We start from the raw sequence: 16,346 nt of genomic DNA on the forward strand, positions 1-16,346 counted from the left end.
TTGGTGTAATTTACTGGCGATTCCTCTCCCCCTTGAGGCATGGCCCTGAAATCCTATGATAAAAATGGACAGCCAATCCAAATAGAAAACACTGAAAAGGTTAAAGCTTTGATTATGTTAGTCTATGTTCATAGTCTCTTTTTTTTTTTCCTGCCAAAAAGAAAATGAGAGCTGAAAATGGCAATGGATGAATCATGCTTATTACAGAATACGGAAATGATATTGGTTCAACCTGTTCTTGTTAATGCTGAAAGAATATAATCTTGTGCCCTCTCATTTTATGTCACTGCAACCCACCTTATCCTCTTAAATGAATGCATGCATCCATTTAATTAACCTGGTGAGATACTGAGATATAAATCTTTTAAATGCTTCTCATGCAATTCATCTTGACAGCTGTCGTAGTAATAACATCTTTAATGCCATATTCTTTATTTTCTGATGTATTGAAATTCCTGGTATTATTTTGAGCACACTGATAGGTTTACTGGATTTAAGCCCTTAATATTAACTTGTTTAAATCCTAGGAGCAGTGCTATAGAAAGCTTTACTGGTTGTTTAGTTTGCTGAATAATTGGAAGATTATCTTGCATGAAGAAAGCATAAATATGCTTTGAAAACTGTGGCTGAAACAGGGTGAAATTTAGAGCTGGCATACTTTCTTTTGAAAGTTGTGTTTCTAGAACATTCTAAGAGTCTGTTCTTTGCTGGTGAGTGATCACCAGTCAGAAATTGCATGAGACCATCCCATGTTCTCTACTGATTCCCTTCTGAGGGACAGGGTAAGGGCAGGAGAGATCCACAGCATCTGGCTCTCAAGCAAGTCAGCCCTCAGTCTCTCTGTAGACTGCTGTGTGTTAGTGTTATTGTACCTAAATAAAGTCTTAAAAAGCAAAGAATCATGGAATAGTTAGGGTTGGAAGGGACCTCTGGAGACCATCTAGTCCAAACTCTGCCAAGGCAGGGTAAAAGATGAGACGGTTCCTTATCCACCTCTGGCCCTTCCCGCACTTCTTTGGGGGTCTACTTTACCGTGGCCTGGTGCCTGATGAGCAGTGGTAGGACAAGGGGGAATGATTTTTAACTAAAAGAAGAGAGATTTGGGTTAGGTGTGAGAAATTCTTTACTCAGAGGGTGGTGAGGCACAGGTTGTCCAGATAACTTGTGGATGCCTTATCCCTGACAGTGCTCAAGGCCAGGTTGGATGGGGCTTGGAGCAACCCAGGATAGTGGGGTGGCATCCCTACCCGTGATGTGAGGGTCGGAACAAGATGATCTTTAAGGTCTATTTCAACCCAAACCATTGAATCTATGACCACTGGACAATTTTCAATCAGAACTAGAGGACCACTGGTTTAGGGAGTGTTTTAGGTCACAAAATAACTTGCAGGGCACAGTTGCCTCTTGGCACTGCCTATACAGTTCCAATAAACTTTGTAACAGCTTTAGAGACTGTAAGAAATTTGGGGTGTATCAAAATGAATTATTCCACAGGAAAACAAGAACAACAAAAAAGAGAACTAGAAAAGAATATTATTCTACTCAGATATTTCAGAATGACTTGACATTTTTCAATATAACTTTCCAAAGCCAGTCAATATCTAGGTATGTAGGCAGAATGGTACAGCAGTGCTGTGTTTGCTGTCTTTTAATTCCCATAATATTCTACTGATTTTAGCTTCCTGCGCTGGAATTTTTCTAATTTAATTAACTCATTAATGCTGGCACATGGCACATTCTCCTTCCCTCTCTGCAAAAATGCAGCTTGCTAATCTAAATAGCAACCTAATCCAGTGGGTGTGAGTGCATGACATGTACATTAGTGCTAATGAACTGCTGACCAGCCTCAGCAAATACCTGGGAGTATTTGGCATTAGGCAGGGCCTGCCCATGGCAATGCTGTGAAATACACTGGGGCAGAACAAAAAGAATTTAGCTGTCAGGTTGCAGAAGTGCTGATGTTGCTGCAGTTTTCTATTTCCCAAGTATTGAATTTTGAAATACCAACTCAAAGGAGAATTTAGGGACTATTTTTCTACTTTGTCACTTAAAATCATGACCAAGCTACATACCACAATGGGGAGAGATAAGGATGTGGAAATGAAACCGTGTTCACAGCTGCCTTGTAATGACTAGGCAGAATGGTTTGAATACTCTGCCTTTAGGGGAAGAAAAAACCCAACCCCACCAAAAAACCAAGGGAAATAATCAAATTGCTTTGTACAAACCTAGTATTTTTTGAGTGGCCTATGCCTAGCAAGATAAATGTAGTGATTTTCTAGAGCTGAACATTGGTCTGTTATGCAAACATCAACTCCTTAATTCTGGAATCTTTTTTTCCTTCCAGCTCTGAGAGGCCCCGATGAACTGTACTTATTGTACTTTCGCTGCAAAGACCACAACAAAAGCCAGTGTATGCACATTGGTGTTAACACCAGAGCTGGCAAAAGAAACCCAGCTGCAAAATGACAGATTCAATTCAATTCAATTAGGTTCCTAGGAAACTGAATCACTCCACAGATTGATAATGAGATATAAAATATTTCACCTTTAGGTCACCTGTTCATTCTAACTAACATTTCCATTGATGCCAACCTTTACTTTCTCATTGCTGCTTCCTGACCTATGCCCGTGATATCATTTTCCTCCTCCTCTCTTTGCTGAGGGATAATACCAGTTCTGGTTGTTTCCTCTCAGTCTAAAATCTAGCCATCAAGGAAGCAGGGCTAACAGAGTAGAAAACACATTTAAAGGTGATCACTGTATAACTCTGGCCTCGTTTGGTTACCCAACAGTTAGATTTCCACAAATCACAAATCCTCTCCTCTTGTTAACACCTGGGAAAGACAAGCTGGCTGCTGAGAGGGAATTCCTTGCTGCCCCACGGGTGTTTTACCTCTGGCAGCATTAAGCTGTGCAAAACCAAGAGTGGGGAGGCTGCATTGTATCTGCCCTGAATTTAAACAAAACGATGCTGGTTTGCAGAGCTGTCACTTTTGTCATGTGTCATAACTGTTAAATTTATACATGTTTGTAAGAGAAAAATAAATACAGTCCATTTCCAGTTACCAAACAGTTATGCCAGCTGGGAACTAGCACACAGTATATGCTGGCATAGCTCTGTTGAAATGTGACTGCCGTTTCAAACTGCCTGAAAATATCTCGGATGCTTATCCAAGGAATATAATGTTGTATGTTTTCATCAGCTAAAGCAATATACATCAATCATCCTTTGTTACTACTAGAAATGAAGAGGGTATTATAATCCAAGAAATTTCTTGCATAGATTTTAGAGACTGCTTTTCTATGTTAATCACACCATTTCTCCAGGGCATGCTTTTCAAGCCATCTCCTGAAGTAATGAACATTCTTGTACTGAGTACTAAAAACACTGCACCTTGGGATATATAATCAAGCTGATGCCTCTGGCTTGCTGGCTTCCTGAGCAGGGAGGATAATACCCTATTGAAGTAAGATCATGCTCGGGTCTTCCTCGGAGAGTTTTTTCTGTCCATACAAAACCTTCTCCCCTGAGCTCAGCACAAACCTGAGAAGACACTGAGCAAACATCTGGGACCTGCATTCTCTTAGACTGATCCCACATGCTTCTTGGGCATACAGCCTTCATTGCCAAGTGCTTTAAACCCAGTGCCTGCCCCCATATGCTCAACACAGATGAACTCTATAGTCCCTTAGGGAAGAGTCCTACAGCAGAAACATTTCCTGCAACACAAAGGACTAGAAGATGTGCCCCCAAAGATTTGGAAATGTGCACGTGTGAGTGCAGTATGGGTGAAGACACCATAAATCAGATGTGACTTTGCAATAGTTCAGGGTTCCACTCAGTTAAATGGGATTTTCAGGGTCTGAGTGCTGAGCACTGGGGTCTCTGCTGTAAATATATTGACAAGCAAATTGGTCAGGGAAGGCATGTAAATTTCTATAGTCTGTTCTCTTGGTAGCACAAAAATAGTATTTCTGATGGTTGGGCAAAATGCTTCTCAGCACTTTCGTGTTCCAAGACTGATCCATCTGGGCTGCTGTTCTCCTCTGCTGAGCTTCTCAGTGGATGTGTTAGCTCCATTTTGAGTTGTTGTTAATCTTTTGTTTGGTCTCAGAGGAAGAGAGATTTACCTGGAAGGGTCATTTTTTCTCTGTGACGAGCAGTGTGATGCACAAAAACGACCATTCCAAGATGGAAACTTGTTCTGTTTTTCTTAAGTGCTTCACTCTGATGATCGTTTTTCTTTAAAGGCCTTCTGAGATGGGTACTTTGAGGCATCAACGTATGTTGGTACATGTACTGTATTATCTTGTCTGATAATTACCTGTAATTCAAAACTTTAAGTGTGTTTAGCCCTAGGTGGTTAACTCTTCAGACTGATGTGTGACAGCTTGCTAAAGGTAACATGCAGAGGTAGGAGCTCCCATGGTGTATGTGGGGGAAGGAGTGGAGCCAGCAGGTCTGGAGTTGTTGCACCAGTACATGAGTAGGTCCTTGTGCTGTGCTACCTATGGCAGTAAATCCACTTCAAGTGCCCAGGGCAACATATAAACTATAGGAATAATTAATAATAATCCTTCCTGGTTTTACTTCTAAACTAGAATTTGGGGTGGTTCCACCAAATATCTGCAGATGGAAACTTCAGGCACTTAACTCATATTAAGTACTTGACCTTCCATGGGGATTACTGGCTCCAGCTGTAGCTCTCGCTAACTCATTCTTAAGTGGTTCTGTGCTCAACAAAGGCTCCCTTGGTGGAAGTCATGCTCTCCATGCATGATACATGCTCAGGAGAATGATATAATGATTACATAAGGTCTTTTGCTAATTTCTGGCATAATCACACAAACAGTGTCATGCAATGCTGCTGTGTTTGTTTGAATCTATTGTGGTGCTTTGCTCGCTAATCAGGAAACAATGGGAATTATGTGATAGTACATCATTGAGATTCCTTATTAACTGAATTAAATAGCATGTGTAGTTTTAGGTTGGAACTACAAAAGAAAGCAAGCAAGGGCTTACAGGTAAACCTGAAGAAAACCTCACAAGGCAGCAGTGATTACAGTGCAATAATAGCTTTTCCCACCATTGTAATAACACCATTCCCACGTGTTCTCACTGCATGTGTTCCTTAGATGAATATACAGAGAGGTTAATTTTTATCTGTTTGGGAGAATGACCTGAATTCTGGTCTTGCATAAGTATAAACCACAAGAACAAAAGAAGCATAGGAGGCATGAGATGCCGTTCAACAGAAGGCTGAATTCAACACTGCATGGTTTGGTAGTTGGAGCACTCACAGCTTCCCCACGGGAAGTGCTTTCAAAGAGCAGTCCCAGTGTGATGCCCACAGCGTACCTGGTGATCCCAGTGTGTGTGCCTCTGGGATCCCTCTGAATTCCAGCTGGCTTCAGAGGCTGAGCCTGGAGCATCCTGCTCTCCTTGCAGGCGGCCTGTGCTTGGCCCACGTTCAGGCCCCTGTGTGCCCTTATGGCAGAGCATTCAGGGTCAACTTGAGGAAAGAGCTGTGATGGTTTTATCTGCTTGATACCCCCACAGCGACAGATGGGATCGTTCACAGGTGCGTGAGAAGTCTATCCACAGGCATGCAAATGTGTTTGGAGGGCATGTGCAAGGCTGCTTTTGGGAATGCCAGCTGTGCTACCCTATAGCAGAGGTATCTGTGCATCACCTGGCTGTGTGTGACCCAAGGTGATGTTCATAACAAGCAGAAAGGATTGGAAACACACAGATCCTTTCCTTTTACCAAGTCTTGTTTTTTCAGTTAGTGAGACTCTGATAGAGTAAATACAGTCACTATGAGATGCAGGAGATAACTTCTGTTCTTGGTTCTGTATGAGCACATCTGCCTGCCTTAATTTAGGCTAGACTCTGATATCTGTTATCATTCTACTACTTTCTGTATATTCTGAATAAATTCATTAATTTTGCCCATATTCCTGTATCACAAATAAATATTATCTTAATATACAAGCTGAAACTTTCAGATACGTATGGCAGGGTGAACATTTACGAGGAGAACCGGTAGTTGTTACTTGTAAACTGTGGCTTGGTTTTAGTAGAAACCACTGGCCAGGACTTACCAAGCCCTATGAAAGAGGAAAGATTAATTCTCTCTGTGGAAGCTTTGTGGTCTGAATTCCCTGGCTGTACTGTACAGGCAGTGGGACTGTCTGAATATCACAGCAGAATCTTTGACCTTAAAAATCTAAGGAAACTGCTGAGGGCGTTTGTCTTTCATTAAGGATAATGGGAGTTGAAAGCTCTTAGAACTCTTTAGGATTGGGTCCAAAATTTGTACATCACAGTGGCAGCACAGATGTGCCAACAAGCAGGGCTTACTGAGAAGTGCAATTAATGTGAAACAAACTGTTTCCCTCCCCCTGCCCAGCGTCAGGTAAATCACTGGCTCTGCAAATTCAGCTCTGAGCCCATTTCAAAAAAGACCATGGAAACATGGGTGTATTGATAAAGAGAGTTGTAGCAGATTTTTTTTTTTCTTCCTTTGAGATGCGACCCAAATATATTGGTAATGTTTCTGTTTGGAGAGTTTAGATTTTTTGGCACAGAAAATTTGTTCCTGGAACATAGTGTACTAGAAACACAGTCATTAGCTGCTGGGTTATTACAAAGTTAATGATGAAAGACAGCAACTGTTAAGTAAGATATTGAAATATGTGTTTAAATGTTTTACTTTTTTTTTTTTTTTTTTCAGTGATGCTGAAAGCAGCCTGGTATTTCTAGTCGATCAAAAGGAAAAAAAAAAATAACCTCAGCTATGGAGAAAAAAAGACAGCTACAGAAAAGGGAATTTGGGAAAAGACTTTCTCTGGACAGCAGTCTTGTGGTAAGAATGAATATTTACTGCATTTAATGAATATATCTTGTCATAAAACTTTGGTTGTTAAGAGGCAATACTCACAATTACGTGTATGTTAAAGGTGTTTATCTCTTCATCAAAATATCACAACATTTTGTGTTTATTCAGATTCTCCAGAGAAAAAGTACTGGAGGAGTTTTATAAAATGCTAGGTAGAAACTTGTCATCATATGGAAACATGTCCATTCACTGGATTTACAAGGAATCCAGACAATTATCACAAACTTGTAATTAAAATACTACACAGCTCCTGTGGGATCAGCCTGTATTGCTTCATACTTAGCATATGAGAGCTGTAAGTAGCTGAGGTCCTCTAGTCAGAAATATTTATCAGGATATTGGGAAAAATGTGTTCACCATAGCAAATGTATAAACTACTGTAATATATACTGAAAGAGAAGCAAAAATGCTCCATGCTATAAAACAATTGCTTTTGCTGTACCTAGGATTTAAATTCATTGGAGATTGTATTTTAGATTTATTTTTAGTTAATAATTTCAAAGGATGACTGAGACAAACAAGGAGTTTTTAGAATTGTGTTATAGATACTTGACAAGAAAATGCTCATAGATGCTGAAGAGATGTGTATGAGGATAAGAGTGTCCATGTCAGGTACTCAGCATGGCAGTCTGCAAATACTGAAACAGGCAAAGCTGAGAGATCCAAGGAAACCTGTGCCATCTCTTTAACATTCATAGGTGGTCATCTGACACAGAGGTAGTGACTGTGGGACGCCAATGCCCTTTTCCCTGCAATGCCGCACCTGTGCTAACCCCATTACCTGAATTTTACACATCATTACAGCTATGTTGTTTCCTTCTTCTAAAGAAATTGTGGTTTGGGCTTTGTTTCCCCCCAAAGTATAAAGCCCACTGATGTGTTAATAGCAGTGAACATGGACTCAGCAGGTTTCAGTCTATCCACTGACACTCTTCATTCACCTGCTGTGTTCTTTATTGGGGTCAGCAGAGCAGTTCCACCTTCCCAGGTTTCCACTCCTTCAAGGACTCTGCTCTTCTCTGTTGGGCCTTAGCTACAAGGCATGTCTCGGGTAATGTCAGTTGGCCAGTGAAGAAATGTGAAGAGAATGTTTAAAAAAGGGTCTGTCCTTTTCTTGGCACCATTTCTAATGCTGATGGATTACATCCCTTTGTTTTGAAAAATATAATTAATTGGAGAGAAATAAAGTAGAGAAGAATAGAGAGTTCTCTCTCAGACTCTGAGCTGCTCAGAACCCTAAGGAAGAGCTGTTTAAGCTGCCCCTGTTCAGGCTACGCAGCTCAGGCCTCTGATACTGAGACGTGACTGTTTTCAGGTTGTTCAGTCTGCAACAAAACCTGCTCTCTCGGCTTGCACGCACTCAGCAGGTCAGGTTGTGCTCCCAGCACTTTAAAACTCTTTCTAGTTTGTGGGCAGAGAAGGTAGGTTTGGTATGAACTCACAACTTTATGTAATACACCCAGAGACAAAAAAAATCTAAAAAGTTTTTGTAGGCTCAGAAGTCTGTTTAGTCCCTGGGCCTAAACCTCTGTTTTTAGTTCTAGGCATGCACACCCCCAAAAGAGACTCCAGCCTAAATCCTGCAGCTAAAATACACTGCTGTGATCCAAGCAATCAACCACAGACTGTCAATGTTTATTTGGAGAAAAGAATACTCACAGAAACTGGGTACTGAAAGCTAAGGGAAATGTTAGCATTAGTTAGTGAATTTTATATAAAGATATTGCTCAGTATGGGAATTCAATAGTATTCCCCTGAATGTTTTCACTGATGGACTAGATTTAGCCTTTACTAAACATATTAAGATAGAAACTTTCATTTCCCTCTGGTGACTGTGTGGTCTGCTGGGTGGATGGAAACAAGGAACCAGGTATTTCTGGCTTCCAGTCCCACCTACTGCAAATTTAAATTTGATTTATAGCCAAGATAGGGTACCATGTCTAATTCTTAACCTTCCCTATCAGTAAGGGGAGAGTATAGACAGACATTTGCCAATGACATAGGAAATACTGTGTGCGCAACACCATCCAAAGTGCTTTGTGCTATTATCAGTGCTATGTGCATATCAAAAAGCCCATGAGGATTTGATTGGAGAAAAAACAGAGAGGCTGTATGGGATGGTAATGCTCTCTCTCTGATCTTCAGTAAGTGGTAAGTAGGGTGGGAGACTCCACACAGCTGAACTCAGTCTTCAAGCACTGGCTTGACGTCAGTGAGTTAGTGCCAACATGTGGCAGCTGAAAGTTCTGTGGCTGACTAACCCACATTGGTGTGAAAGTGTTGAAGAAAACGTGTTGAGGGAAAGAAATATTGCAATACTTCAATATTTTGTGAATATAAACCCATCATGCTGTCATCACCCAGGTGTAAAACAATGTTTTCTGCTACAAATGGCACTTACAGGTTGTGTCACCTGTCGAGTTTCTCAGTGCACACATCCATTTGCTGTACTGGGGTGTTACAGGTCTGGGTCTGTGAAGCTTTGTACTGAGTCTGATATGTGTAACTGGATCAGAGAGTGTCATCCATACGTTTAATTAGAAACTTTTGAGTACTTTGTTGTCTACGCCTAGTTACTATTTCATAACAAATTGGAAGAGACATTCTGAGATTCAAGTGCCTTTGTTACTCCATGAAATTGAACTGGGAAAGGCAAAGCTCTTTGTATTCCCCTTGTTGTCCCCAAATTCCTGTTCTATCATACCTTCTCTTAATTGTTACCTTCATATATGTCTTTCTTCTTTACCCTTGTATCACCAAATTCTGTTTGAACATTGTGCTTTAGTCCAGTCCCCTGCTTGTGTAAGTTCTTAGGTCTCTCTTGTCCTCTCCCTTCCCAAAGGTTTTGTGTTTAACCTCTCAGGCATTCAGGATTGGACACTCTGGTTGGGGAATCTGCCCTTGATTCTCTCGAATCCAGCTTCTCCCTGTTTGATGGAGAGTTTATCATATCTCAGAAAGAATTCTAATTTCTGGGTGTTTAAAGAAAATATGTTTCTACTTTTGCACTCTGGACCATGAGATACAAATAGGTGTTTCTGATAACATTCCTCACCCTGCCTGGCTCTGCTGCTTTTCCCATCTGCATCAGATTGTAATCTGAAATTTTTTTCCATGATTTAATCTACAAGTATTGCATAGTGATGTTTAAAACAACAAAAAATTTCCTCTTCCTTCCTCATCTCTTAGACTCTGAACATAGAAGCTACAATGGTATTTGATGGAAGAATGAGAAAAGGAAAGAGGTGTTTCTGAAGAAAAGATATGATTTCTCTCTCCCTTAGAATATGGATCTGGGCCTTCAAAATATGACTGTAAATTTCATCAGTGGTTTGTGTTCAGGCCTGCCCCATCAAACAATGAGTTTCAGGCTTCAGATAAAAAGATCCATCTTAGGGACATCCTTCAAACAGGGAGAAATTTTGTACAAATTAAACCTCTTTTCCCTACACTACAGGCACAGTGACTACTTTTTGATCACTCAGCTAAAGGAGATGGGTTCAGTTTTGTTTCCTATACTACTCTACCCCTTGCAGATGGTGTCTTGGGGGAATAAGCTTTACAATGAGGGCAAATAAATGTTTTAAAATTTAAAAAGATAGGTGCAAAAATATGTTCATAAAATGTGCTTCATAGGGCACATTTTTTTTAGTGAGTGATGATTAATGCTTTACTGGAAGTTAGTAGTTTGAAACCATGCAGTTTAACAAGCTCCAGAATCCTACCACTGTTAAGAAAAGCCAGAGGAATTGCTAGTGCTGCTGCCCAGGTCAAAGGGACATCTTGCTGTTAGCTTCAATTAAATTAGATCCCTATCAACTTTTAGTCATTATATCACAGGTGGTATTCCAGAAATCTCCAGTCTAGCCAATGGCTGTTACTGCTCTGTGGGTTTCCCATATTGGCAACATGCTGGAGATTTATTATACACCCACTCATTTACATTTGCAGGCAAAGCAGGTAAGCCTGCAGTGACATTGATGTTTCATAGCTTTGTATTCAGGTAAAAAATTTCGAACATATTAACTTCATAACAATTCTCCCAGGTAATCCTATGAGATCAGTTATAGAAAATAATATCTTTGTAATTTCTGCCTGACATTTAAAAGCCAAAACATACCACCCAGGGTGGATATATCTTTTACAGTTTCAATATAGTTTTATACTACCTTATTGTCTCATCTGTTGTACAAGTGATGCTACTGCATTTTGAATTTATAATGTTTTCTTCTGCAAACTGATTCCAATCAAAACACCACAACTCTGGAAATCAAACTGGTTTGAGATAGAACTAAAGATTGTCTCTGAATCTTTTTTGTTTTAAATAACATATCTGCATCTGCCATGTTTTTATGACATTAGTAAAGATATTTTATTGTATATGTGGTCATAGGATGATAAGATAGACAACAGTTGAAGAACAAGGTAGAACTCTGTGTCCTTCTGGGTTGGTGTTCAAGAAGTCAAGACCAAAGTTATTGCTGTTATTGCCACAGTACTTCTGTTTAGCACGAAAACAAATTGCAAAATTCAAAATATTGAAGGAATGTATTTATTTGGAATACATTGCTTAGCTGTCACATAACACCCATGTCAGATTGTTTTCTGTTAAAAGTTAAATACCTCTTTCTGAAGAACATTTAGCTTTATAATGTGGCTTAAACCCTTTAGGTTTGGTTAAATAGAACAGCTTTACAAAATGTAAGAGTGTGAATATTTCATGAGTTTGATTTTTTTTTTCATGATTTTTTTTCCTGTTGAATCTTACATTTAAGCATATGTAGTTGAAAATAACTGGTGAAAGAAATAAAAACAGGAAAGGAAAGGGATTTTTGTGTTCTTTATTCATTTCAGACTGAAACATACAAAGGAAATTAACATGAAAATTCATAGTAAAATAAAAAAAAGTACTTTGACAGAATTTAGGCACTTATTTTCTTAATATGGGTAAAATGAAGACATATGAGAAGATTTCTTTGCTAATATTTGCAATTTATTATTTGGTATGTGAGGGAGGTATCTCAGACAGGCAATGATATTAAAAAGCCTCGTGAAAGGATTGATTGTATTTCAGGTTTTCCCTACAAAAGTTCTTAAACAAAAAGAAAAATGGAAAAACCCCAAACCGTAAATAGACCCAAAGCCAAGCTTCTAAGTAATTTGTGTGGGATGAGGGGAGTGTTAGAACATATCACTGCCACCAGGGCCACATTGGCTACTCTATTCACTGGGGTGTTCTTTGAAAATAATAAAAGCCCTATCCTTTGCCTGATCCAAACTGTCCAGTTGCCTCCCAGGCCCTTTTGATCAGGAAAAAGTCAATGTTTCAAGCTGTGCTCTTTATTTATGTGGATAATTCCCAGCCTGACTACACACGTGGTTGGCCCTTACAGCTGTGGTGGCATTTAGCTGGGGAGCTTTGAGAACAGAATATCTTTTTGAAGCAGCCACCATTTATCAAAGCAGAAGTTTTTGTTTTATTTAAAATGAGGCTTTTACTTCTGAAAGCAAGTGTGGTAAAGTGCTTCACTGGTGGCTCGTGAACTGTGCCCTGCTGCTTTCATTCTGGTCACACACTCCTGTGGGGCTCTGTAGGATGGGCTTTAATGGCACCACTTTGTTGCAATAAGGGTAGAGTGTAATGTAATGAATTGCTCTGGGGCGTGGGAGGAATACCTTCATCTGCCTGCAGCTGGGTTGGAGTCATGGGCAAAAACACTGAGTTCAGTTGGAGACTGCTGAGAACTGTGCATGTGATATCTGGGGCTGGGAGCCAGGAATTCAGGGGTTAAGTCTGTCATCTGTCACCTCTAATCAATTCCTAGCTCAGTTTAATAAATTTCTAATTCCGTTTTCTTGTTAACAAAACTCTGATTCAATTTTCTCATCAATAAATTGGGCTTTATAGTAATTTCTTACCTTGTAAGTATTCCAGGAATAGTCTGTTATTAGTGTGAGTCTGTGGCTTGCTTTGATATCTTCAGATGAAAGGTGTCACAGAAAACATGACGCTGTAGCAGAGCTGTGAAAAGTGCTGCAGCAGCAAGGCAGAAGGTGAACCCTTCGTATCTGGGAATTAAATTCAGCAAAGGGAATAGCCCTGACTATTTTTTTTGCTACTTGACTGTGACATGCACAGTGTGTCTGACATCACTGTGCAACATAACATAATGCAGCATTTTGAAATGAAAGGTGGCATTAAAAGCATTGCCTTGTCAGATGTCAGCTAATGTTCTAACTTTTGTAGCCTGAATATTTTTTTCCACCTAAAAACTGCTGCCAAATTCCTTAGCAATACTCCTCTGGAGTATTTTCAGTCCTCTCAAAACTTGGGTTTTGATTTGTGTGCTAATTTATAATTCAGGATTTGTTCAGCTGGGTACACCGTCACAGAAAAGCCTGTGCCAAGGGTTTAATCCGGCACTGCAAAAGTATGGTCCAGCACTGGAAAATGAACCCAGAATATGAGCCTCAAACGAAGAGTTTTCAGTGTGTTTCAGAGGCAAGATAAAGCATTCATAACATCCAGTGCATCCAGTGGGAGTGTAAGTCAAGGAGAACAGTTTAATAAAGGTGACAAGTGGGGAGTTTTGAGGTAGAAGACAGAATACAGGGAAGAAAGAACAGCAGTGAAGCACAGGTTGTGTGACTAACTGCATAGGTGAAGGTTTGCACATTCATGGAGAAAACCATAAGATATGGAACTGACATAAGGGCGCAGTAAATGGAATTCTAAGAAATAATTATTCATAGAATTATGCCATGGTTTGGGTTGGGAGGGATCATAAAGATCATCTTGTTCCAACCCCTCTGCATCTTCCTCAGGGCAAGGTTAGTATCACACTATTCTGCAAATCTGTCAGTAAAGATGTCTGTTCCAGAGACCGGGCAAATGAAGTGCTATCAGCTGTCTGCATAATAGACAGTTCTGGAATCTGACTGGAACTTTGTAGAAAAAGAAAATCTCAGTGTGGGTAGAGTGTGTAAAAGCTGTCTAAACAGAAGAAAGATTCTGTGGTGCACACCCAGGGCCTTTAATGCCTGGACTTTGAGAAAACAGAGCTCTCTATAAATGTAGTGCAGAGAGCACAGACTACTCTGCATTTGCATTTTTAATAAAGTGAAAATTCAGACAAGAGCTCTGGTGTGTTAGGCAGAAGAAAAGAGCCATATAGATGGGTCAGTTTACAGCAGAAACTGGGGAGAAGTGAGTGAGGAGAAGAGAGAAACCACTGACAGGGCACAGCAGTGTTTAGGCTTTATATTAACATACCAGTAATACTAACAATGTGGGAAACTGTGGTCTGCATGGATTTGAGGATGTCACTTACCAACACAGCAGTACATCTAGGGTACTAGGAGTAGAATCTACTTCAGCTTGGATAAAGAGCATAAAGTCACTAGTTATACCAAGACAGAGGGATGATGGCACTTCCATGTAGCAGTGGTGGAGGTGGCTGGTTTGGATTGCATTTGCAGAAGAGGGATTTGAAAATGAAGTGTGTAAAGCACTGGCTATCCTGACAGCAGTTAGTTACTGTGAGTGCCATTTATAAACTCTGGAGCAGCCTGGCAAACCTTACATCATAACTAAGAAATTGAGGGGCTGTGAGTTCAAGAGGGCTCAGTGAACCCAGGGAATTATGTTAGAAGATGTGAGTATAGGGTCTAACATGAAGAAATGATCCTGTGAGGTAGCAGTGCCACAGAAAGAACCGAATTTTGTGCTTGGGGTGATACAGAGAGTGACCTATTGCTTTAATTAAAGCTTACACCAAGAGAAACCAGTGATCCTTTTCAGGAACTGAAGATGTGGATAAACAGTGAGCAATAGAAAGATGCTTGAAGAGAGAATAGAAATAAAAAGCTCACAGCACTGAAAACAAATAGTGCATGGAGCATGTTGTTCCTGAGCAACACTTTGAATAACATTCCTGCTGGAAGATACCTCAATGGTTTATTGATCAAAAGCACTGACTGCAACACAGGCAGAAGTTTTCTCTGAGAGAAGAATTGTTTACCATTTGTTGCTGCACATCAAAAGTTATATCAATAGGTGTATAGGGTGAAATGGTGACAGCTGAAACAGTACCCACGTCCCCAGAGATCATGCTTTGACAAACTGCTGGCTTTTGCTCTCTCATGTCTTTGGCACATAAACTTAAAGTGACAAACACAAGGCTTGAAGGTTAAAATAGAATCTTTAAGAGAAATTTATGCAGCTGATCTACCCTTGTTCATTGTCACAGAACTGGATGCAAAAGTAAAGGAAAAGTAAGTACAGAGAACAGAAAAGATGGTTTTACTTGTGCCTGCAAATTAGCTGGCAGATGGACTGGAAACAAACAGAGGGCAATGATATTCTGTTGCCTTCTAAAAAAGTTGGAAAATTGGCCTATGTTGCTACAGAATCTCAGTAATTTTGCTGTCAGACTTTTGACATTAAAATATTAAATTCTCAACAACTCCTAATAAGCATTTAAAGACACTGATTTGGCTGCAGAGGAGGAACTAAAAATGAAAATGAAGGAAAAAGCAAGAGATAAATGCATGAATTTTGAGATTTATTCAGGAGGAAAGTTCAGCAGAGTACAATACAAAATCTGGGTGTTACAAAAAGAAATGGTGTTAAGCGTTTAAGTTGAAAGACTCCAGAAGCTGAACTTTGTGAAGTTTGTGGTAATTTATAGTTGCAGATGCCAAGGCTTGGAAGAAAAAAAGTCGTAGTTTTATCTTGGTGTAGGGGAGACAACTGTGCTGAAACTTGGTTTTCTTTAATATTTGGGACATACTAAGGAGAAAAATTGCTGTGGAGCTGTTTGATTGCTAGTGGATCTTTATTTTGGATGGAGCCCCATGTCTTGATTTGGATGAGTTTGATGATTTGTAGCGTGCACGCCAGGCTCTGCTCCCTGGGGTTTTTGGGAGGAGCTGGCAGGTGCCTTCCCTCTGGTCCAGAGCCACCTCAGCAGCCTCCTGCCTGCTCCTGCCTTTTTCCCTGAAGCACCAGGCTGCACGCAGGGGAGAGGAGCTCGAGTGGTGTGATCGGCTCCTGGCTGCGATCTCAGGCTGCTCTCTCCCTTTGCCCTGCCCCACCAATTGGAGAGTAGAGCTGTGACAGATTAAGTGCAGCCCCAGAAGAGGGGAGGTCACGGAGAGCTTTGGCTTTAACGGGAGTGCTCACACCCGCTGGGTGTGTGCCACGCGATTACGTGCCTCCCGTGACACGAAGGCTGCGCATCATCCGACTAGCCAGGGATAAGCAGCTACCAAGGGAAATGGATATTCTGGGGACCCTTCTCTAGATCTGGTAAGCTACCAAATGCAGCAGTGTAATTGGAGGCTTTGCCTGCCCAGATGTTAAGAGCAGAAGGCTACCTGTAACAAGAGATCTGAAGAGATTGGGGTTAACTAAATAGGGATTTTATTGACAAACCTTTT

At 40.5% G+C, this 16,346-nt stretch overlaps 1 protein-coding gene across 10 annotated transcripts in view; it reads left to right on the forward strand.

Annotated features, from left to right (window-relative positions):
- NCKAP5 (NCK associated protein 5) overlaps positions 1-16,346 on the forward strand; it is a 380,196-nt gene that overhangs the window by 39,387 nt on the left and 324,463 nt on the right. For 9 of the 10 annotated variants that reach the window (XR_006018146.1, XM_042040728.1, XM_042040726.1 and 6 more), the window contains one exon: positions 6,741-6,872. Coding sequence is in view for 8 of the 10 variants with exons in the window: in XM_042040728.1 (XP_041896662.1) it covers positions 6,804-6,872 (69 nt within the window). In the remaining 2 variants the exon portion in view is untranslated. Of the gene's footprint in view, positions 1-6,740; positions 6,873-16,138; positions 16,216-16,346 lie in introns of those variants that run through there. The other variant, XM_042040732.1, reaches the window with a different exon arrangement.

This window comes from Corvus kubaryi, unplaced genomic scaffold, assembly GCF_017639235.1.
Source record: "Corvus kubaryi isolate FWS band 111438036 unplaced genomic scaffold, C.kubaryi_AGA036_p1.0 37396, whole genome shotgun sequence".
NCBI lineage: Eukaryota > Metazoa > Chordata > Aves > Passeriformes > Corvidae > Corvus > Corvus kubaryi.